The 25870-nt window shown below is 39.3% G+C and overlaps 1 protein-coding gene across 1 annotated transcript; it reads left to right on the plus strand.

Moving 5' to 3' along the window:
- Positions 1-187: 187 nt before the first annotated feature.
- On the plus strand, positions 188-25568 carry LOC124720435 (putative sodium-dependent multivitamin transporter). Its single transcript, XM_047245789.1, has 5 exons — positions 188-235; positions 3784-3935; positions 11651-11845; positions 15958-16125; positions 24869-25568. Exons 1-4 carry the CDS (start codon positions 209-211, stop codon positions 15977-15979), a joined length of 396 nt encoding a protein of 131 aa, XP_047101745.1. The 5' UTR covers positions 188-208; the 3' UTR covers positions 15980-16125; positions 24869-25568.
- Positions 25569-25870: the final 302 nt, after the last annotated feature.

The following is a 25870-nucleotide window of genomic DNA, read 5'->3' on the forward strand; positions in this document are numbered from 1 at the left end:
TGTTCGGCAGCCACTGTACGTGCGGTACCGGGGCCACCCACTGGCGGAGTCGCGGTCGCCGCTTGTGGGGAAGCTGCTGGCACTGGTGTTCGGACTGCTGTTCCTGGGACTGGCATTCATGGCGCAGTTCCTGGGTGGCATGCTGCAGGCCAGCCTCACGATATTCGGCGCCGTTGGCGGACCCGTGCTCGGCTTCTTCTCGCTCGGCATGTTCCTGCCCCACGCCAACGAGCCGGTACGTACTCCTCGTTCTGCTGCCTCGCCAGAGACTCTGCTAGAGAGGTCTGGTGTGTAGAACTGGGATGCCGAGATATACCGGTAGTGAACTCACTTATCTATTGTTATTGGCACTGTGATGAAATAACTGAAGTAAAGCAGATGAGACATAGCAAGCCTGACAAACTCCCACAGTGATCTGTTTGTACCATTACCCCTCAGTGTTCTCAGAAGTAAATACAAGAGACGACATGAGACCTGTTTTTCTGTCAGTGTTGAAATAAATGATTTTGTTTTATCTGCCATTCAGTGTTAATTCATTATCAGGGTTTGTTGTGCCATGCACAAGGCATCTACAGATGCGGAAGAGATTTTAGGGTTCAAATTTCGTTGTGTGTACTATATTAAAGGATCTGTAACAGGCAGGTTACTTCTTTTCTCCACATTTCATTCAATCTTTACTGATAATTTACATCTATATTTCTACCATACACATCACTGTGAAGTGCGTAACAGATGGTATGTCCCACTGTACCAGTTATTAGGCTTTCTTCCCACTGCATTCACGTACGGACTGCAGGAAGAATGATTTTTGAATGCCTCTGTTCATGCAGTAATTATTCTAATCTTACCCTCACAATCCCTATCTGAATTGTCGCATCCTGTACAACACAATGCACCTTGCCTTTATGCTACACGGAAACTTACTTCCAAAACATGTCAGACTGTAACTGGTGCTGCTCGCCAAGGGTCAGTGGGTCCAAAACATCCAAAGATATTGCTTGCTGTAAGTATCAATCACATCGTAAATATAAGCAACTTCTTGCATATTTCATTTATAATTAATTTTTAATTTTTGTAGTTCAGTATCCAATATTAATGCCAACAGTAGTAGTAATTGTGGTGATGGTGAGGAGGAGGAGGGGGAGAATGTTTCTAGTTACATGAATGCACAAAATATGCATGACAGTTTTAAAATTACATTATTTGTGTGAAAATATTTTTCCTTATATGAATTTTTGTTAGTTTGTGTGTGAATGTTACACTAATTTTTTAATGTTGTAATCCAAAAAAATTGTGGAAGATATCTTGTTGTACCATAAAGGAAATTAGGAGTCTATCACATACTTCACTGATACAATTGAGCTGTTCCATTACATACTGAACATCACCAACAAACTGGTTACATACAGCTCTCCCCAAACACGTCATGTCTAAGCTGCTTAATGACTGCAACCTTCATCACTTGAACCTGCTTGCTGTGTTTGAGCCTCGGTCTCCCTCTGCAATTTCTGTCCCCCATACTTACCGTCTGTTACCAAACTGATGATTCTTTGATGCCTCCAGATGTGTACCACTCATCTGATCTTTTTTCAGGTGTGCCACAATTATTTTCTCTCCATTTTGATTTGGTACCTCTTCCGTAATTATCCAAACAACCCACATGTCTCTTAGCATTCTTCTGTAGCACCCATTTTGAAAACGTTCTATTTTCTTTTTGTCTGTAGTGTTTATTGTTTTTGTCTAACTTCCATATAATGACACATTCCAAACAAATTCTTCCAGAAAAAACTTACTTAAATATGTGTTAGAAATTAAGGTATTTCTCTTTTTCAGAAAAGTTTCCCTTTCCCTCCTTCATCCTCTCTGCCCTCATTGTCACAATCAGTGGCTCCTTTTCATTCTGGTGTCCAGGTGAGCTACCCCTCCTTCTAACATTCCCCAATCTATCCATCTCTGTTCCCTGAGAAAGGAACTAATAGTGCCATAGTGCCAACTGCAATGACTAGCCCTTTTGCTTTAGATCGGTCTATAAAATAATTGTCAATTAGGATGAGCAGTACTCTGATAGAAGTGTGAATAAATGAAAGATAAAAGGTATTATAAAAGGAGGGAACCTGATAGCACTCAGTTAAAAAATGGATGATAGCTTGTGTAGGCTTTCATATCACCTGTCCGAAGATAATACTAAGAATGATTATAAAATGAAATCTCGAAACCAGTTGTAGCAAAAGTTCTGAAAAACCAGGACTTGGGAGGGTCCTGAGAATATGCAATACATGTGTGAAGGGAAGGAAGGAAGAAAGAAAGAAAGGAAGGAAACATTAGTATTTAATCCAGTCAACATTGAGATCAATAGACGGAGCAGAAGCTCAGGATGTTCAAGGATGTGGAAAAAAATTTGCTATGCCCTTCCAAAGGCATCATCCTGGAGTTTGGCTGGATTCATTTTGAGAAATCATGGAAAACCTAAATGTGGATGACGAGACACAGATTTGAACTGTGGCCCTCCCAGGTAGGAGTCCAGCGTGCTAACCAATGCACCAGCTCGCTTTGTATCTGTAAAGGAATTGACGCATGAGACACCAGTTTTAGCCATGCAAGACTGCTATTCCAGTGTTAAGGTCAACTTACTGACCTGACGGCAGCCATCCGTGAAACTGAGACAGACATTGCGAGAATTGTAACAGCTCAGTATATGTCATATAACAGTTTTAGCTTACCGAACTTGCACATAAACATCTGCACCTTCTGCTGCTTGATAGTTGAATGTGGTGCACTGTTATTAAATGATATCCCAACACTGTGGAACAATGTGTTCGTTTCTCTTCACATTTATTAACACACAGCTCAGTTGATGGTCAGCTTTGTGAACTATAGAATGTCCGTATCTTTGCCAACATCATTAAGCGGCAGCAATCAGTAAAAAGTCCGCCAACACAAATGACACTGTTTTGCACTATTCCATTGTTGTTTCACAGTTGTGGGGCTATACCAATTCCTTCGTTTTTGCATCAGCTAGGTTGGTGATTGACATATGTCCAAGTGATTAGCAGTAACATAAAATAAACAGCGTGTTAGGAAACAAAAAAAATTCATGGGTCACGCACGAAAGTGACACAGATGGTGAGCTAGCAGCAAAACCCCCTAATGAAGCTGTTCTCTACGAGTTAATTAGTAATCAAATAATTGGTTGGTTGGGGTCTGATGCAGCTGTATACCATGGGTCATTACCGAGAAGTAACACCTATCCTTGGCAACAGATCGACGTAATGAAAGTTTATTTCATTATAGTTTAGTTAAGCAATGCTTTAGCAAGGGTATGTAAGTTTATTATACGGTTGTGTAATCAAACTAAGATTAAACAATGATTTTGCTCACACATCTTAATCTCGGTATCATAAAGACCACTACTCTTTACAAGTGTACAAAGTATACCGTATGCCAGCTTGTGTTACGAAAAATGGTGAACCCACTGCATGGTTAAGTTCGTTTCCCGTTGCTTCACTTTTAAGGGTAGTAATCAGTGACATTTTTCCTCGTTACTTTTCTTAACAATCGACACGAATTTCCCAAATACTTTGGTATCAGAAATGGCAGTATTAGTCTTGCCCAGATTGCATAAATATCTACAGATGCCCACGAGGCTTTCTCATCCTTCAGTTCTTTCTGCTCACCGTCAACTGAAAGAGCGACGTAAACTTTTCTCAGATGCCTGCAGACTCTTTTGACTATTTTTCATCACCTCTTCCCACTGAGGCCTACTGCTACGTGACGGTGTTGCAGGGAGCCATAACGGGCCTGGCCACAGGGCTCGCCTTCTCCATGTGGGTCGGCTTCGGCGTCCCCCGGCCGGACGCAGTAAGGCTGCCCACGAGGACGGATGGCTGCGACTTCAACATAACGGCCACACCGCTGCCGCCCACCCAGGACCCAAGGTCGGCCGCAGCATCTCCTCAAACATTTCCGCAGCGTCATAAATTAACACTGTACTTTTGGGTGCTCAGCAGAGTTGTCAGTTCCATTATTCCACACGATACTTCAACGACTGATGCAGTCATCTTCTTCAGTTGACGTGAGATGTATTGATAAGTGTACCTGCTGCCTGGACTCTCACAAAATTCAATTTTTTTCCCTTTTTTCACACATTATATCACCTTTGCTATCACCTGCATGACATTAAAATATTTAGTTTATAACCTTGAAGGCACACATTCTTTTGATCCCCTTGGGGGAAGGTTTGGGTCATAAGTTGTTAGTTCCACACCTCACGGGTTCCATGCTACAGAGGAAAAACTTTGCTTATTGATATGTAATTTTTAATAGCACATAGAACCTGTTTTGGGGTCTAGATTCTTCTTCATAAATCTCATTTCTTAATAACAGTATTGTGAAAAGTATAGTTGCTACTCACCATATAGCAGATATACTGAGTTGCAGACAGGCACCAGAAAATGAGGGTTTGGCCAACAAGACCTCATTGGGCGCACGTCCCCCCCCACACACAGACATTCAAATGGGGCTCACTCACACATGACAGCAGTCTCTGTCTGATGAGGCCACAAACCAAGTCAGGTCTCAGTAGCCAGAGACTGCAATTATCTTTTTCATAATGTTGTTACATTCCACACTTGATTTACCTTTTTTTTTTTTTTTTTTAAGAAAGTCATACGAGGGCTATTCAGAAAGTAAGGTCCAATCAGTTGCAAAAAAGGAAACCACAGTGAAACCCTGATGAAGTTTTGCACAGATCTGTAGGACAGCGTCTGTAATACACCTGTCGACCGCGCGTCACGTCGCTCCTCACAGCTCTGAGTGCACAGTGAGAATGTAAAGATGCCCCAATTTGGAAGGGAAGGAAGGGGGGGGGGGTGCACAGAGATTCCCAAGGATTCCACCTAATGACTTATTTTGTACTAATTGGTCTATTTTGTTGAGTAATGGAGGGAAGTTCCCAGATTATAGTTCCTTACATGGGTGCTGAAAGACATGTTCCCATGTTCGTATAGAATATGACTTTGTTTTTGACTTGGAGATATCTTTTTGTAAAGAATGATGTTAAAATTTGTATTACACCACTATTTATAGCTGAGTTTGACTCCTAGCTCCTGCTGCACTGCTTCACATGTTTGTTTTACTGAGATGACACAATTTTTTCTGAAATACACATTCTCTTGGTGTCCCAGATATTTTGCTAGCTGGTATGTAATGGGTCTTCTAAAGCCACCGTGTCCTGCTGTATGATTAAAATATGTTTGAATAACTGTTGCAATAAAAATATTTCATTAACATAGTGAACAATAAATAGTTAAGAATAACACTAATCATAAGTACATTGTTGTACTTGTTGTTCTTGCTTGCTGTCTGGAAAAAAATGGGGTATGATTTTATCAAAAGGGTGTCTGGATCTTGACAACGTTTCAGAACAATATATCCTTCTCCTTCTTGGTCTCAGTATACTAGCACAATTCATTCATGCAATAAAATAGTCAACAATGCATTTCTGTCATGTTCTCAGAATTATCTAATCAGGTATAAAATAAAATTCTTAAAAAAAAAATAAAGAAATAAATAAAATAATAAATTTCAGTTTTTCAGATTTGTTCACACATAAACAATGTGTTTCACATGGGTGCAATGGAGAGAAGTTGCAGTTTTGCCTCCACATGTCTGATCATCAACACAGTTACAAAACGGGTTCCTTTCTCCACAGCTCACTGCCAACTACCTCCAGCTAGAGAAACATAAACCAAAGATATAAGATGGATTGTAGAGTATCACTCATATCAATATTTGTTCACAAATGGAATGTGTATAATACTTTAACCAAATAGTGATTTAAGTTTTGTTAAGCTTGAATAATCAATTAGTGTCAGATGCAATAAATTTAAAATGGGGTTTTAACAGTTTTAAATATTAATAAGACCAAAATTCTCTGCTGATAATTGATAAGTGGGAACATAATTTTTCACATATGGTTATCAGTATTTCATCCTGGAAACTCAAAATACAAAGGCATAGGCTTTCAGAAATAAAGGAATATAGTTAAATGTGACATAAGAAACATGGGTCCCCAAACATCAATATAAATCAATAAATTAAAACTAAGGAAATACACTTTGCTATTGTTACAAAATATTATAATAACAAAAGATATATTACTTTATACATTAGTTCCAGCTGAATCACTATCCGATGTACTCCAGAACTACACAGGTGTAGGCTCATTGTACTGTGCCATTATTACGAACTATGGGCATTGCAACAAAGCCTTCCTCGTGTAGTGTCATATCATGAGAGCACTGCTGCAGAATTATATCATCTACAAGAAGTGTATTGAAATAGAGGTTAGTTGGATTGGTACACTGAGTGGGCTTTGTAATCAACTCCTGAGATACAGGCGGGTGGGGAGGTGACATACAAATAATTACTCAATATCTACTGAAATTAGTACGCCTGTATGGAAAATGGCATCCACAGTCTTTCACTCACGTCAACAAAGATAAGCAATGTGGCTTGCAATATTGGAGATGATGTTCTTCTCAGAAGGTCAAGTGTATGTAGCATATCTTACATCGGGCAGACTAGTAGAACAATTGAGAACAGGTTCACTGGCACACCCAACTAAAACAGCTTGGCAAATCAGTTGTTGCTGAGCACTGCCTCTGATATAATCTCAAGATGAAATGCTCTAAGGCCAGTGTCCTCGTGTAAACACAAAGTTTCTGGGACACTGTAATTAAGGATTCTAGCAATACAAAGAAGTCCAAAAAGTTTAGTAAACTGGGATGGAGATAGCAGTTTAAATAAGGCTGGGCACCTTGCCCACCAGGGGTGGTAAACACTGAAGGCATTTGCATTTCACGGAATATCAGTGCGGTCTCTGAAAAACAAAAGAGGATCACAGTGTGTAACTGGCACTAGGAATCAGTCTCAGCTACGAATAACTGTGTGACGTAGACAGTGTTTCGGTCCAGTTGTAGGCCAGGCAGCAAGTATGCATAGTGACCCAGCTAGCAGCTCCCAAAGGTGACAACTGTATCTGTTGTTGAAATATCATACAGGAACGTGCATTTCGCAACTCAGCTGGTCACCTGGAAGCACAGTGTCAAGAGCTTCACTGTCCACGGTGGTGTCGGCCTGCAGTAGTAGTGGGGCAGTGAGGAGGTTGTGGACAGTGGGTGCCAAAAGTCACCCGAGCAGGCATGGAGCAGCTACTGCCACATCTCGTACACTTTCTACCTTCCATAGCATATAGGACTTATATTCATAAATCTTTTTAATAAAATATCGAGTAACAATTCAGCGATAACTTCAGCCTGGGATAATGTTAGCCACAGATAATGCAGTGTCGACACCACAACCTGCCTTCCTATGTTCTCACCTGGAACTAAAAGAGAAAATTAGTGAAGATCAGCTTTGCACTACCTGTCTTAGTTAAGGCTGTAGATCACGAGTGTGTAAAAAGAGCACCGATGCTATTACACTGAACGATATAAGGATTGGTTCCAGTGTTTATCACCACATGTTCCCATTGCACACCTGGACATGCACAAAATGTGAACATATATTTTGTTATTTATTATTACAGGGGGGTGGGGGTGGGGTGGGGGGGGAGGTTACATACAAATAATTACTCAATATCTACTGAAATTAGTATGCCTGTATGGAAAATGGCATCCACAGTCTTTCACTCACGTCAACAAAGATAAGCAATGTGGCTTGCAATATTAGAGATGATGTTCTTCTCAGAAGGTCAAGTGTATGTAGCATATCTTACATTGGGCAGACTAGTAGAACAATTGAGAACAGGTTCACTGGCACACCCAACTAAAACAGCTTGGCAAATCAGTTGTTGCTGAGCACTGCCTCTGATATAATCTCAAGATGAAATGCTCTAAGGCCAGTGTCCTCGTGTAAACACAAAGTTTCTGGGACACTGTAATTAAGGATTCTAGCAATACAAAGAAGTCCAAAAAGTTTAGTAAACTGGGATGGAGATAGCAGTTTAAATAAGGCTGGGCACCTTGCCCACCAGGGGTGGTAAACACTGAAGGCATTTGCATTTCACGGAATATCAGTGCGGTCTCTGAAAAACAAAAGAGGATCACAGTGTGTAACTGGCACTAGGAATCAGTCTCAGCTACGAATAACTGTGTGACGTAGACAGTGTTTCGGTCCAGTTGTAGGCCAGGCAGCAAGTATGCATAGTGACCCAGCTAGCAGCTCCCAAAGGTGACAACTGTATCTGTTGTTGAAATATCATACAGGAACGTGCATTTCGCAACTCAGCTGGTCACCTGGAAGCACAGTGTCAAGAGCTTCACTGTCCACGGTGGTGTCGGCCTGCAGTAGTAGTGGGGCAGTGAGGAGGTTGTGGACAGTGGGTGCCAAAAGTCACCCGAGCAGGCATGGAGCAGCTACTGCCACATCTCGTACACTTTCTACCTTCCATAGCATATAGGACTTATATTCATAAATCTTTTTAATAAAATATCGAGTAACAATTCAGCGATAACTTCAGCCTGGGATAATGTTAGCCACAGATAATGCAGTGTCGACACCACAACCTGCCTTCCTATGTTCTCACCTGGAACTAAAAGAGAAAATTAGTGAAGATCAGCTTTGCACTACCTGTCTTAGTTAAGGCTGTAGATCACGAGTGTGTAAAAAGAGCACCGATGCTATTACACTGAACGATATAAGGATTGGTTCCAGTGTTTATCACCACATGTTCCCATTGCACACCTGGACATGCACAAAATGTGAACATATATTTTGTTATTTATTATTATTATTATTATTATTTGTTATTGCTGTTGTTGTGGCCTTCAGTCCAGAGACTAGTTTGATGCAGCTCTCCATGCTACTCTAGCCTGTGCAAGACTCTCCATCTCTGAGTAACTACTGCAACGTACATCCTACTGAATCTGCTTACTCTGTTCATGTCTTGGTCTCCCTGTATGATTTTTACAGCCCCCTTCCCTCCCACCCCCACTTCCCTCCAGTACAGAATTGATCACCTGGTATCTCAGAATGTCTCCTATCAACCGATTACTTCCTCTAGTGCGGTTGTGCCCCCCAACTGTATTTAGTACCTCCTCATTAGTTACACAATCTAGGCATTAAATTTACAACACTCTTCTATAGCACCCCATTTCAGAGGCTTCTAGTCTCTTCATGTGTCAACTCTATCTTCCGAACATGGCTACATACACTGATAAAAATAGCTTCAGAAGTGACTTCCTAAAGCTTAAATTGATACTCAATTTTAACATAATTTCTCTTCTTCAGAAACGCCTTACTTGCCATTGCCAGTCTAAATTTTATGTCCTCTCTACTTCAGTCATCCTAAGTTATTTTGATGCCCAAATAACAAAACTCGTCTACTGTTTCAAGTGTGTCATTTCCTAATTTAATCCCCATAGCATAACTTGGTTTAATTAAACTATATCCAATTATCCTTGTTTTGCTTTAGTTGATGTTTATCTTATATCCTCCTCTCAAGACACTGTCCATAATTTTCAACTGCACTTCCAAGGCCTTTGCTGCCTCTGAGGGAATTACACTGTCATTGACAGACCTCAGAAGTTTTATTTCTTCTCCTTGAACTTTAATGCCTACTCCAAATATTTCTTAGGTTTCCTTTTCTTCTTGCTCAATGTACAGATTGAATAACATTAGTGATAGACCTACAATCCTGCCTCACTCACTCAATGACTGCTTTCCTCTATTCCCCCAACTGTTATATCTTCCACATGGTGTAAATAGCCTCTTGCTCCCTGTATTTTACCCCTACTATCTTCAGGATTTAAAAGAGAGCATTCCAGTCAAGGCTGTCAAAAGCTTTCTTAAGTCTACAAATACTGTAAATGTAGTGTTGCCTTTCCTTAATGTATCTTCTAAGATAAGTTGTAGGATCACTATTGCCTCATATTTTGCTGCATTTCTCCAGAATCTATACAAACTTTCCACCAGGTCAGCTTCTACCAGTTCTTCCATTCTTCTGTAAAGAACTTGTTTTAGTATTTTACAACCCTGACTTACTAAACTGATAGTCTGGTAATATTCACACACGTCAGCAACTGCTTTCATTCTAATCAATACTAACTTCTTGATTATTCTTAACATTTCTGCATATATGAGTACTTCAATACATTTATACTGTTCCTAATAATTTATTGAAAAGCTATTGAAACACTGTGTACCTTCCACCTACAAGCAACTATTAATGAAATACAATGTCTCATAAAACGAGATTAACATAAAATCAGTAAAGAATATGCAGAAAACATTCAAATGTGGCTCATAATAGTGGAATGAAGCATCACCTGAGAATAAAAGGATGGAAGTATGAAAAAATGCACAGTGTATGGGGTAGTTTAGTAAACGGAAAGAGTAGCGTTCAATTAAAATTCCGTATTGGCAGTAGAAATGTTGGAACATGTGAGGCTATACTGACCCTATGACTTATCTTAGAGAATAGATTAAGGAAAGGCAAGCCTGTGTTTGACAAAGTTGATTGGAATACTCTCTTTCAAATTCTGAAGATGGCAGGAGTAAAATACAGGGAGAGAAAGGCTATTTACAATTTGTACAGAAACCAGATTGCAGACTTAAGGGGCATGAAAGGGAAGCAGTGGTTGGGAAGGGACTGTGACAGGGTTGTAGCCTATCCCCAATGTTATTCAATCTGTATATTGAGCAAGCAGTAAAGGAAGCGAAAGAAAAATTTGGAGTAGGAATTAAAATCCATGGAGGAGAAATAAAAACTTTGTGGTTTGCCGATGACATTGTAATTCTGTCAGAGACACCTAAGGACCTGGAAGAGCAGCTGAACGGAATGGACAGTGTCTTGAAAGGATGATATGAGATGAACATCAAAAAAAGCAAAACGAGGATAATGGAATGTACTCGAATTAAATTGGGTGATGCTGAGGGAATTATATTAAGAAATGAGACGCTTAAAGTAGTAAATGAGTTTTGCTATTTGGGGCGCAAAATAACTCACAATGGTCAAAGTAGAGAGGATATAAAATGTAGACTGGCAATGGCAAGAAAAGCATTTCTGAAGGAGAGAAATTTGTTAACATTGAGTATAGATTTAAGTGTCAGGAAGTCGTTTCTGAAAGTATTTGTATGGAGTGTAGAAACGTATGGAAGTGAAATGTGGATGATAAGTAGTTTAGACAAGAAGAGAATAGAAGTTTTCAAAATGTGGTGCTACAGAAGAATGCTCAAGATTAAATGGGTAGATCACATAACTAATGAGGAGCTACTGAACAGAATAGGGGAGAAGAGGAGTTTGTGGCACAACTTGACTAGAAGAAGGGATTGGTTGGTAGGACATATTCTGAGGCATCAAGGGATCACCAATTTAGTATTGGAGGGCAGCGTGGAGGGTAAAAATCGTAGAGGGAGACCAAGAGATGAATACACTAAACAGATTCAGAAGGATGTAGGTTGCAGTAAGTACTGGGAGATGAAGAAGCTTGCACAGGTTAGAGTAGCACGGAGAGCTGCATCAAACCAGTCTCTGGACTGAAGACCACAACAAGAACATCGGCAGTTATATTGTGATGTCACACGCACCCCACTCCTGGGATCCACATGTTACACGTATGGACAATACGTATTATCCCCCACATTGCAGCGAGTACTTCTACCTGTACCGCGTGTCGTACCTGTGGGTCGTCGTGCTGGGATTCCTGCTGACACTCGTCGTGGGCGCCGTTGCGTCGTGGGTGGCGGGCATCGCCTGCGAGGGGGACCGCAGCGTGCCGCCACCAGACCCCGACCTCTTCGTGCCGCCAGTCCGGAGGGCGCTGCTCGTGAGGAGAGGGGCAGGGTGAGTGGCAGTGGTAACAGTGGCAGCACTGTCTCCAGCTGAGCGATGCCCTGACAAGTGATTAGGCAGTCAATTTCAGATATAATCTGGTTATGAATCCTCACTTCATACTGGGAAGCTGCAGACAGCAATGCTTCAGCCTGCTCAGTGTGCCAGTGTGTTCATGTGTATCATGGAGGGCACTAGCATCACCGTGCACATAGCAGGGAAAGCTACAAACATTTTTATTCAATCAAAATATCTTGGGAATGTTTGAGGCCTCTGTTACACAGCATAATCATATAAATTATAAAATATGTCGGCAAAAAAATTGTAAAACCAAATAGACCAGATGTAAGAACATGTAACAACAAGCCCAGGATCAATAACCAAGCAAATATGACACTACATCTTTGAAAGGTAATCAAAGTTAGACAGTATATTTTAACGTCTTAACTCCAGCTGATTGTTAAGGATGTGTTTGGGGTATAGCTTTAGACTCCACATAATTTCAATCTCGTCCTTTAAAGATCTAGTCCTTCACTTCTCTGTGTAAGACCTTTAAATTATTGACTACACCTGTTATGGAGTGGCCAGAATCACATAAGTGGCTACTTAAAGTAGACCTCAAATTTCTCAGAATATCATGTTCTCGAAACGTAATAGCAGACCCTCTGCCAGTCTGCCACACATACCTGGCAGGACAATTGTCACAACTGATGCGATATATACCAGCAGTGTCGTACTTTTCACAGGCCACATACTATTTATTTACATGTGTTTGACCAAGATTCTGTGGGATAAAGAACACTAGCTTTATCTCTTTTGTCCTTAACTTTATTATTAAACTTAATTTATTTAATTTTATTATTAAATTATAAAGTGTCTTTCTCGACTGCAGAATGTATTTAGTCTAGTGGCCTAAATGGCTCTCAAGAGACTAATCTTGGCACTTAGTTTTAAAAAAAGTCACATGAGCCATTCTGCTGTGACCCCACTGGGGCCGATCAGACAACTCAGCTTCTATGATGTAGCTACACAACATGCTCTGTGACTTAATGGATGCTGAGAGTCAGAAGAATGGCTCCACTATATATGCCGATCATTTGTCGAAGGTCATCTCGCTCACCAGAGAGATTGAGCTTACAGGAAATGCCGTGTGTCATGTTGGATCGCATATAGCGGTGTCGGGGTGACCGAAAAGCTCAATATTTCTGCAAACAAAGCAACTTAAGGTAAAAGGAGAACTACCAAGAAACTGATAATAAAATGGGGAGAAAGTAAGAGCCTGACATATTATATTTAGACATGGCAGAATGTAGTGAGGTACAGTTCCTCCACTTACTGTGATGTCACCCATTGCATATACAGGGTATTATAGAAAATTGTTACATATACCTATAGGAGCTAATATTGGTCAAAAATGGAATAAAAGATGTGTTCAGAAACCAGTATCTGTTGAGATATGGCCCAATGTGTCCTCTCATTCCCATCTGTGTGTTACATAGAGGTATATGCTACAGGCATGCGCTTACCATGCATTCTGATGCATCCTTCAGTGCTACTTCACAGTGAATAGGCATTCTTTTAGATATACGGAGCACCATTTGGATTGTATATATATGTGCTACCCACTAACTTCCATTCCCACAATGCAGTGGTCAATTTTTTATTTTCAAATGGAAATCTTCATTTCATCGCAGATTTGGAGTCTATGCCAAAAAATACCTAGGGTTTACCTGAAACTTTCTTTTCATTTGTGGTAGGTGGGGCAGTATTGAACAGATTTCAGATTCTCTGGCTTTTTCAATTAAGAACTGACTCATTTCATTCTACATTGCATTTGTGATAAAAGTGTAAACTTTCCTCTTCTGAACAGTTGTGCTTGTGTTCAAAACTTGATTGCACAGTAAAATTTTTTCGTTTGGACCTTTGAAAATGTGGAAAAGAAGCTACTTTTACTATAACATGGTGTTCTGTTCCCTACAGCACCAGGATGATGTATTTTAGTGAGACCCCTCAAATCTCAATGTTTTCTTCCACACAATCCTAGTACACGCTTAAAATTTTGCTCATAAAACCAGAACCAGCTACATGTGCTGTTTTTTGTGCATCCAGCTAGTTGTTAATCAAAATAACTTAATTGCTTAATGTATATATGTTTTCTCTACTTTTCTGTCTTTTATGTTACTGTTGAAATTCAACAACTGCATAGTTTATTAAAATTAAAATTTAAAAGAGTCCTGATTTTAACTACTTTTAAGATCACTGACTATGTTTTCAAAAATCTTATACATAATTTATTGTTCTGTAAAGACAGATTTATATGCATCTGTAAATAGCTGCTGCTACAGAGCAGAGGTCAGTTCGTGCACAACCATGTACAGTCACTGGGTTTGTCAGCCAGTATAAAGTCACTTCTGCAAATTCCCAGTTGCACAATTACTTGAATTAGACAAAATATTATTGCTACTTATTAATTTTTTTAAACTTCTTCTGAAAAGCCATTGGCACTGAAATGTGAATTTGTCTCCATTATTCTTTTCTCTCTTTTTTTTATAAAGTGGTTTCACTGTTATGTTCTTTAATCATTCAGAAACTAAACATTCCTAAAAGAAGAATTACAAATTTGGCCATGTACTGGACCAACATAGGCAGCACATTGCTTTAGTATTCCGCTAGATAATCCATCATGTACCTGAGAGTTCTTAGTCTTCACTTATTTACTCAGTGACTGAATCTCCACCTTTCCAGTATCATAGAGGTGTATTTCAGATAGCAGTCTTTGAAAGCCATTTCCTAAGAGAATTAGATAATTCCCTGGAGAAACTAAGTTTTTATTTAACTTACCCACTATATTCAGAAAGTTACTGTTAACTACTCTACATTGTACTTATTGTTGAAAGTTACTTAAAGTTCACTTATAACTTCCAGCAACTGGCTTATGTAGTAGTAGTAGTAGTAGTAGAAGAAGAAGAAGAAGAAGAAGAAGAAGATTTCAGAGTAACCAAACTAACAGAACTGTAACCTTAAAGAAAGGCAAAACTACACTGTACACAAACAGGCTTCAGTGATAGGCCTGGGTGTAGCTTTTCTGGCCTGCTGTGAAGGTATTGTGATGTGGTTGTGCTGCAAATGTCTGCATATCATAGACATTTGCAACCCAACATTTATTTTATGCACTGTGTGTCTTGTTTGGAAACAAATTTGTTCAATTTGCTCACAGTTCTTGCTGCCAATGTCAATAATGTCCACTTTAGTCCTTGCCCTCAAGCTGGCTTTTCAAACAGCTCAGTACTTTCTCAGGTTTCTTTTCTGGCAGTGTTAGCTGTATGTTAACAGTAGTGCAGAGTAATATGGATCGAGTTGGCCAATACATCTAGTGTGAAGGTTCACTGAATGCAGTGGAAGGAACAATACAGTGATGCTATAATGAAATATTCTCACATGGATGGCAAACCATATCATAATATCTTCATACCAGATCAGAAAAGCTACAACCAGTGGACAGTGTAGTTCTGTGTCTCTGTAAGTTCAATGTCCTGTTTATTAGATTGCTTTGAAATCATTATATTCTCGTAAAGTCAGTTGCAGGGAGTTATAAGTGACGTCCAAATAGCTTACCATGACAGTACAATATACAATATTTAACAATTAGGTCCCGAATATAGCAGCTGAATCAAATAAAAGCTTAGTGCACAGCCCAATCCAGATATGAAAAAAATTTGTGTAAAGTGTCAAACTAGATGCAGTTATTCTGTAACAAGCCACTGGATAGCATGGATTTCTCATAACAAAACGCTCAGAAATATTGCTCAACAATATATCACGTTTTATTTAGGTCAAAACAGTAGTGGGCCAAATACTGAACCTTGTGGATCTCCATACTTAGTGTTTCTCTCACTGTGAATTTGGTTTTGTTCCTGTATTACAATTTGTTAATGTGGTCTGTTTTCTGTCCTTGAGACAAGACTCTATTCACAATGCAACATTTTATAGTTTCTCTTGTAGAATTAAATGATCTGTGCATCTGAAGGCCTTGGAAAAGTTCCATAAAATATTGACAGTTTAAAGTTTCTCATATTTGGCTCTAGTACAGTCAGTGGCTACAGCCAGTATATATCTGTGTGCAGGGCTCCAACTCGCTGCAGCTGACACGTGTGGCCGGTGACCTGTCCAATGGTGTGGGACCAGCTGCAGACACCAAGACCCAGGAGGAGCCGCTCAATGGCATAGATGGCCACCACGTCGCCCCAATGTGATGTCGACAGAGTACAGTGGGGACTGCTGTGAGCTGAAAGGTGAATCCACATGGCATGTGACCATGAATTTTTGTTCCCTGTACTTGAGGGATCATCATAATTTGACCTAAGATAAACAACAGACCTGGTACTGTCATTTATGGGACCCACATTTGATGTTATACAATTGTCAAGTTTGTTTCGTTCTTGTGTCTAAGTGCACCAGTGTGACCCTCTACTTTCTATTCTGAAGGTTAGATGCCATTTGTAGAAGGCATGATGTCACAGACTGTAGCAAGGTCACAGAGTATACTGACTGGATAATTTTTCTTGTTTACCTGTGTCAGAACTTAATTTGTGAGGTCGTGCTCAGCTATATGTGCATTAGTCCTTTCATCACCACCACCTGGTGCCCTATTATATAAATATTTTTGTGGATTTGTGGATGTCAGAGCAACATATTTTCTAAAGCAAGCAGCAGATTTCCAACTTTAATAGACAGTTATTCAGTGAAGAATCACAATACTACAAGCATGTAAAAGTCCATGAAAGCAAAATATCAGAGCTATAGGATCTCATGGAAGACCTCATGGAAGAATTACAAAATGTGTGAAAAGAAATATATATATAAATGGTATGCAAATAAATGAATACTTGCTTTCCAAATGGTAATGAATCACACCACTTAATACCTCAATATAATGAACATTTGTTGCCTGTTTTCATAGAAGGAGTAATAACTCCATACACCAAAATTCCAGAGTTTATTTCTTGAGTCATTACTCTTTCCATTCACTGCAGTATTTTCAAAAATGGCATTCCTGTGATGCAACTTCCTTGGGGGTGACAATCTCCCATCCCCTTGCATCAGTAATTACATAAAGATATCATGCATGGGACAAACCAATAATATCACTTTTTATCCACTGAAATAATGCCTTTCCAGCATTTCCATAGTTTTGATATAGTCACGCTGTAGGAATGTCATTTTTAAAATGGATTATTTCTCTGTGTGTAACAATCTCCCTTACCTCACAAAAAAGACTTTGCATTTCAGACATAATACAGACAGAATTGTATGAGGTAATGGAGCAGGATGAAATGTAAATATGTGGTACAGTGGGCTGTGTCTTCTGCTGTGCACTTCATAATGGACTTCAGAATTAACTGAAATGTGTAATAAGTGTAACCAGTAGAGATGAAATCAGTGAAGATAGGAGGGAGGTCTCGAAAGTTCTCTGCCTCATACTGAAAAACGTGCATTTATGTTTCCAGAATGTTTTTCAACATAATCTTCTTTAACATTAACATATTTCATCCAGTGAAATTTCATCTTTGTAGTGTACCATTGGAAGGGTTCTCTTCCACAGCTGGAGTTGTTTCTGTGTTAGGTGAAAAATGCTGATGAACAAGAGCAACTTTGAATTTTAAGAAGAAATGCAAGTCTGAGTGAAACATGCCAGGGGAATAGGCTGAACTTTCATCCAACACTTCACAGTGCATATCTAAAAGTAAATTATGTCAAGGTTGTCTATTTACTGCCATTAGGGAAACTCTATGATATACAGTCACCGCAAAGAAACTTCTAAACAAACAAAGATTACTGCATAATAGGTGCAAAACAAATAGTAGGGCTATAGATAGATACTGAATGAAATGCATTTGGCTGTCAAGATATCAACTAGTGATGCCTTCAGTGACTACCATAGCAGAATATTGTGAAAATGACATTTCACAAAAACCAAAGAGATTCTGTTCCTGTGTAAAGGCTGTTAATGCACAGAGTTAGCGTCCAGCCCTAGTGAATGAGACAGGAACTGAAATTGAGGGTAGCAGAGCAAAAGCTGAAATGCTTAACTACATTTTCAAATTTCCTTTGCAAAGTAAAACCCAGGAGAATTGCTCCAATTCAGTCCTTGTACCACTGAAAAGATGAATGAAAGAAGTATTGGTGCCAGTGGTGTTAAGAAATGGCTGAGATTGTTAAAGCTGATCAAAGCTTCAGGCCCGATGGTATCCCTGTCAGATTCTATACTGAATTTGGCTGAGTCAGCCCATCTTCTAAGTATAATCTATTGTAGATCCCTCAAACAAAAAACTGTGTCCAGTTCATGGAAAAAGGTATAGGTCACACCTATCTACAAGAAAGGTAGTAGAAGTGATCCACAAAAATGTCATCTAATATCCTTCACATCAATTTGTTGTAGAATCTTAGAACATATTCTGAGCTCAAACAAAATGATGTACATTGAATAGAATGACCTCCTCAATGCCAGACAGCATGGTTTTCAAACCAAACTTTCACTTTTCTCACATGACATATTGAAAGCTTTGGATCAAGGAAACCAGGTGGAAGTGATATTTCTTGATTTTTGAAAAGCATTTGACTTAGTACTGCAGCTTTGCTTATTGTAAAAAGTATGATCATATGAGGTATCAAGTGAAATTTGTGACTGGATTGAGGACTTTTTGGTAAGAAGGACACAGCATGCTATCTCGGATGGGGAGTTGTTGTCAGATGCAGAAGTAATTTTGGTTGTGCCCCAAGGAAGTGTGTTGGACCCACGCTGTTGTTGTATGTTAATGACCTTGCAGACAATATTAATAGTAAAAATCAGGATTTTTGCAGATGATGCAGTTATCTATAATGAAGTACTATCTGAAACAAAGTGGGATAAATATTCAGTTAGATCTTAATAAGATTTCAGTGTGATGCAGAGATGATTGGCAATTTTCTCTACATGTTCAAAAATGTAAAATTTTGCACTCGACAAAATGAAAAAACTCATTATCCTATTACTATAATATCAATGAGCCACAGTTCAGATTGGCCAGCTCATACAAATACCTGGTTGTAACGATTTGTAGGGATATGTAATGGAATGTTCATACAGGCTCATTTGTGGGTAAAACAGCTGTTAGACTTTGATTCATTGGTAAAATACTGTTGAAATGCATTCAGTCTACACGGGAGATAGCTTACAAATCACTTGTATGGCTGGTTCAAGAATATTGCTCATGTGTGGGACCCATACCAGACAGGACTAACAGGAGATATTGAACATACATTCTGACAGCTATTTACATGGTTGGCTGCAGGGCATGATGGGAATTAGTATGTGGATACACACAGGTCTTTCACCATTTGCACATGAAAATGTCACAGTACAGCGTGCCTGAGTGTATAGCACTTGTAAAGGCCTACCATACGAGCAATAACACCCCAGCTGTGGTCCGAAGGAAATTTGCAACCGAGTTCAAGCTGAAGACAACTAGTCCAAGTGTGCTAACAATCAAGAATTTGATTCACAAATTTGAGAGAATGGGTAGTGTCGTGAAGACAGCGCCGGCAATATCGGTCATCGAAAGAGGCTGAAAACATCGAGGATACGTGTGTTGTGTTTCAAACCGGCCACAGGAAATTGATCAGATGAGCTGCACAACAGGTGGGGACCAACCGGAGAGAATTGTTGTTGAAACATGCGTCTCTTCCCATACAAAATTCAAACCCGTCAGCCATTAAGCCCCAAGGGTATGGAACAGTGGTTGTGTTTCACCAGCACTATTATCCACAGAACTGACAAACAGGACTTCAATCTGAATATTGTTCGGTTTAACAGAAAAGCGTATTTTCATTTAGATGAGTCCGTCAGTAAGCAAAATTGGTGCATTTGGGAGGACTGAGAATCTGCATTTCAATATCGAGAAGTCTCTTCACCTTCAGTGGGTGTCTGTTTGGTGTGCAATGCCCAGTCGTGGAATAATCGGTGCCGTATCTCTTGCTGGCACAGTAACTACCTAACAGTATGTGAATGTTTTGTAAAACGATTTTGTCCCCATTATCTAAAATGATCCTTATTTTGTCAGGAGGTGGTTCATGCAAAACAGAGTTTAACCTCATGGAAGCAGGAGAGTGTTTGATGCCCTGGAGGAGCACTTTGGGGACCCCATCCTGGCTCTGGAGTACCCATAGGCCACTGGCATGAGCCTCATTCCTCTCATTCAGGTTCTCTGGATCTGAAAACATGTGACTGCTTTTTGTGGGGCTATATTAAAGACAAGGTGTACACAATAACCCCAAAACCATTGCCGAGCTGGAAAATGCCATTTCGGAGGTCATCAACAGCATCAAAGTTCAGACAATTCAGCAAATCATGTACAATTTTGCTATTCATCTGCGTCACATCATCGCCAATGTTGGCAGACATATCAAACATGTCATAACCTAAACCCAATATCTGCAGTGACATTTACATGTTGAATAGAGTGTATGCATGCCATAATTTGTAATTAATTTAACTTTTTTTCATATAGTTCAATAGTTGTCACCTTGTATACAGAGCAGGGCAGCTTGAATAATCACAGGTTTGTTTAATCCATGGAAGATTGTCAGAGAGATACTGAAGGACCTGAACTGGAAGACTCTCAAAGATATGTGTAAAGTATCCCCAGAATGTCTACTGACAGAGTTTCGAGAACCAGCTTTAAATGATTACTCTAGGGATATATTACAATCCCAAATGTATAACTCACACAGGGACTGTGAGGATAAGATTAGAATAATTACTGCGTGCACAGAGGCATTCAATCAATCTTCCTGGACTCCATACATCAATGGAACAGGAAGAAAGTTTAATAACTGGTACAATGTTATGTATCCTCTGCCGTGCACCTCACAGTGGATTGAAGAATATGGATGTAGATGTAGATATGAATTTCAGTTATACATGACTGAACATAATGAAAATAGTATAAAATATGCAACATGCCTTCTCATGGTAAAAGAGATTGAGATTAGGTTTGTATCAGCCTTATTTCTGCAGCAAAGCTCTACCATTTCTCCTTCCCTCCCCTGCAGATTCTCCCCTCCAACAATTCATTGCTGCCTCAGGATTAAGCCCTCGCAATTAAACTGCTCTTTCTGTCACGTTGTGCCATAAATTTCCTTTTTTTCCATAATTTGGTTTTTCCATAATTTGGTTTTCCAGTCTATCCATCTAATCTTCAGAATTCTCCTATAGCACCATGTCTCTTCCCAGAAATCGATATCATTGACATTAAACTTCTATACAGGGTGGAACTTAAGGGAGATACTTTCAGAACAGACTGACGTAACACTTAAATTTGTATTTGATGTTAATAAATTTCTCTTTTTTGGGAAAACTTATCATCCTATTTACATTTGACATCGTGTCTGCTTTGGTTATTTTGCTGCCCAAATAGCAAAACTCATCTGTAGCTTTCAGTGTCTCATTTCCTAATAAAATATTCCTGACCCCTCCTTTTTTAATTAGGCTACATTGCACTAGCCTTGCTTTACTTTTGTTGGTGTTCACCTTGTAGCCTCTTCTGAAGGCATTATCCACTCCATTCGTCTGATTCTCCTAGTCCTCTGCTGTCTCTGAGACAATTATGATGTTATCAATAAACAACAATTTTTTGTCTGCTCCCTAAATTTTAATTCCCTGTCCAAAATTGTCTGGTTTCCTTTTCTGTTGCTCAATGTACAAACTGAGTGACTTGGGAGATAGGCTACAACCTCGTCTCATTCCTTTTGTGTCCTTCAGTTCTTGTAACTGCAGTCTGGTTTGCTGCAACCCTGACTCATTCCTCTCACACCTTTTAATTCCTATAACTATACTCTGGTTTCTTTACTGACTGTAAGCTTTTGCATCCTGAATTTTATTCCTGCTGTCTTAGCAACTGCAAAGAGAATATTCTCCTCCAAATTGGCTTGTATGATTCTTTCCATTCTTCTATAAATAATTTGCCAGTAGTTTGCAGTCATGAATTATTAAATTTATGGTTCAGTATTATCACACCTGTCATTTGCCTTCAAACCTGTCACTTGCCTTTTTTGAAATGTTGTTGTTGTTGTGGTCTTCAGTCCTGAGACTGGTTTGATGCAGCTCTCCATGCTACTCTATCCTGTGCAAGCTTTTTCATCTCCCAGTACCTACTGCAACCTACATCCTTCTGAATCTGCTTAGTGTATTCATCTCTTGGTCTCCCTCTACGATTTTTACCCTCCACGCTGCCCTCCAATACTAAATTGGTGATCCCTTGATGCCTCAAAACATGTCCTACCAACCGATCCCTTCTTCTGGTCAAGTTGTGCCACAAACTTCTCTTCTCCCCAATCCTATTCAATACTTCCTCATTAGTTATGTGATCTACCCATCTAATCTTCAACATTCTTCTGTAGCACCACATTTCAAAAGCTTCTATTCTCTTCTTGTCCAAACTATTTATCATCCATGTTTCACTTCCATACATGGCTACACTCCATACGAATACTTTCAGAAATGACTTCCTGACACTTAAATCAATACTGGATGTTAACAAATTTCTCTTCTTCAGAAACGCTTTCCTTGCCATTGCCAGCCTACATTTTATATCCTCTCTACTTCGACCATCATCAGTTATTTTGCTCCCCAAATAGCAAAACTCCTTTACTACTTTAAGTGCCTCATTTCCTAATCTAATTCCCTCAGCATCACCCGACTTAATTAGACTACATTCCATTATCCTTGTTTTGCTTTTGTTGATGTTCATCTTATATCCTCCTTTCAAGACACTGTCCATTCCATTCAACTGCTCTTCCAAGTCCTTTGCTGTCTCTGACAGAATTACAATGTCATCGGCGAACCTCAAAGTTTTTATTTCTTCTCCATGAATTTTAATACCTACTCCGAATTTTTCTTTTGTTTCCTTTACTGCTTGCTCAATATACAGATTGAACAACATCGGGGAGAGGCTACAACCCTGTCTTACTCCCTTCCCAACCACTGCTTCCCTTTCATGTCCCTCGACTCTTATAACTGCCATCTGGTTTCTGTACAAATTGTAAATAGCCTTTCGCTCCCTGTATTTTACCCCTGCCACCTTTAGAATTTGAAAGAGAGTATTCCAGTCAACATTGTCAAAAGCTTTCTCTAAGTCTACAAATGCTAGAAACGTAGGTTTGCCTTTCCTTAATCTTTCTTCTAAGATAAGTCGTAAGGTCAGTATTGCCTCACGTGTTCCAGTGTTTCTACGGAATCCAAACTGATCTTCCCCGAGGTTGGCTTCTACTAGTTTTTCCATTCGTCTGTAAAGAATTCGTGTTAGTATTTTGCAGCTGTGACTTATTAAGCTGATAGTTCGGTAATTTTCACATCTGTCAACACCTGCTTTCTTTGGGATTGGAATTATTATATTCTTCTTGAAGTCTGAGGGTATTTCGCCTGTTTCATACATCTTGCTCACCAGATGGTAGAGTTTTGTCAGGACTGGCTCTCCCACGGCCGTCAGTAGTTCCAATGGAATATTGTCTACTCCGGGGGCCTTGTTTCGACTCAGGTCTTTCAGTGCTCTGTCAAACTCTTCACGCAGTATCGTATCTCCCATTTCATCTTCATCTACATCCTCTTCCATTTCCATAATATTGTCCTCAAGTACATCGCCCTTGTATAGACCCTCTATATACTCCTTCCACCTTTCTGCTTTCCCTTCTTTGCTTAGAACTGGGTTTCCATCTGAGCTCTTGATATTCATACAAGTCGTTCTCTTATCTCCAAAGGTCTCTTTAATTTTCCTGTAGGCGGTATCTATCTTACCCCTAGTGAGATAGGCCTCTGCATCCTTACATTTGTCCTCTAGCCATCCCTGCTTAGCCATTTTGCACTTCCTGTCGATCTCATTTTTGAGACGTTTGTATTCCTTTTTGCCTGTTTCACTTACTGCATTTTTATATTTTCTCCTTTCATCAATTAAATTCAATATTTCTTCTGTTACCCAAGGATTTCTACTAGCCCTAGTCTTTTTACCTACTTGATCCTCTGCTGCCTTCACTACTTCATCCCTCAAAGCTACCCATTCTTCTTCTACTGTATTTATTTCCCCCATTCCTGTCAATTGCTCCCTTATGCTCTCCCTGAATCTCTGTACAACCTCTGGTTCTTTTAGTTTATCCAGGTCCCATCTCCTTAAATTCCCACCTTTTTGCAGTGTCTTCAGTTTTAATCTACAGGTCATAACCAATAGATTGTGGTCAGAGTCCACATCTGCCCCTGGAAATGTCTTACAATTTAGAACCTGGTTCCTAAATCTCTGTCTTACCATTATATATTCTATCTGATACCTTTTAGTATCTCCAGGGTTCTTCCATGTATACAACCTTCTTTCATGATTCTTAAACCAAGTGTTAGTTATGATTATGTTGTGCTCTGTGCAAAATTCGACCAGGCGGCTTCCTCTTTCATTTCTGTCCCCCAATCCATATTCACCTACTACGTTTCCTTCTCTCCCTTTTCCTACACTCGAATTCCAGTCACCCATGACTATTAAATTTTCGTCTCGCTTCACAATCAGAATAATTTTTTTTTTTTTTTTTTTTTTTTTTTTTTTAAAAAATAGCAGTTATAAAATTTTTCTTTATGTTTGTGGGTATTTCACCTGTATCATATGTCTTGCACACCAGGCAGCATAGTTTTGTCATGGCTGACTCTTCCAAGGAGCTCAGTATTTCTGGGGGAATTTAATCTATTTCCAAGTACCTTGTTTTCACTTACATCTTTCAATGCTCTGTCAGACTCTTCTCACAATGTCATATCTCCCATATCATGTTCATCTACTGCCTCTGTATATTTCTTCCACATTTCAGCCTTCCTTTCTTTGCTAAATATGAGTTTGCCCTCTGAGCTTTTCCAAAGGTTTCTTTAATTTCCCTTTACACAGCTTGTATGTTTCCCACAACCACGTAAACTGAATGTTTGAAATCCAGTATGTGTGGCTGTTTGTTTTCCCTGTTACTGTGTTGCAGGTGCTGATCTGTGGGTTCTCAGCCTGAGACATTCCAGCCTTCTCTACAGAGGCTGCAACAACTTGGTCCATTTATTTTCTAGTTTTGTAAAAAAGGAAAAAATTGTAAACACTCAGTATTCCTCAGTTTGTAATAGCTGTGCTTTTTATTGTCAGTTCTCTTCTGTTCAGCTGAATTGCTGCAAATAATGAAGCACTGCAAAATCAGTTTTATAGGTGCATGAAGCTTCGACAGAAGCAGCCAAAGAGAGTGGGAGAGATTATATGAGGCAGAAAAATGTTGCTAAAGTTAACTGGTGATGCAATACTGTGCAGTGTAGAAACTTTCACAAATGTAACATTTCAGTGGACTTATTAAATATGGGCAATTGCTTACCTGGTAAACTGTGAGCAAAAGTATGACAATAATTATTACAATATTGGAAAAAGTTCTGACCAGGAAATCAATAATCGTGTGATGAAGAACAATACTACAGAAGGGAGGAGGCATTGGATGGTGTAAAGATGGCTGAATAATATTGTTGAATGGCATAGAAAAGATGCCTCCAAAATAAAACTAGTTGCCTATAAAAGGTCACAGATACAAACCAATCAAAAAATTTGCACATGTACGTTTTCCATCATATTTACTGCACTGTAATTATTTTTCTAGAGCATGTTGCACTTTAGAAGAATCTGTCTTGTCTTGTGTGTATGGGTTCCTTGCCAAAGTAAATTTTTTTAAGGTTAAAACCATTTTGCCATTTCAGCTTTAAAATTTTTTTAAATATAAATGTTTCTTTATTTCATCATTCACTCACCCACTGTCAGCTGATTTTTGGTACCTGTATTAAATTGAGTAATTCGAAATCAAGCTGCATCTGTACTTCACTCTTTTGAATAATGCATCAGTTTAAATAGAACTCAATACAACACACTGCATTGCTATCTGCACCACTTCCGTCACGGCTGAACTTATACAAACACATATTGCATAAATGGCAAAGAAATCAACAAATATGGT

Source organism: Schistocerca piceifrons, chromosome 11, assembly GCF_021461385.2.
Source record: "Schistocerca piceifrons isolate TAMUIC-IGC-003096 chromosome 11, iqSchPice1.1, whole genome shotgun sequence".
NCBI lineage: Eukaryota > Metazoa > Arthropoda > Insecta > Orthoptera > Acrididae > Schistocerca > Schistocerca piceifrons.

Bases quoted from the DNA above. Each gene is read 5' to 3' on its own strand.
- LOC124720435 (XM_047245789.1), top strand. From the start codon at position 209: ATGTTCCTGCCCCACGCCAACGAGCCG. The intron at 236-3,783 runs GTACGTACTCCT...ACGGTGTTGCAG, and splicing joins TGCCCCACGCCAACGAGCCG to GGAGCCATAACGGGCCTGGC. The intron at 11,846-15,957 runs GTGAGTGGCAGT...ATCTGTGTGCAG, and splicing joins CTCGTGAGGAGAGGGGCAGG to GGCTCCAACTCGCTGCAGCT.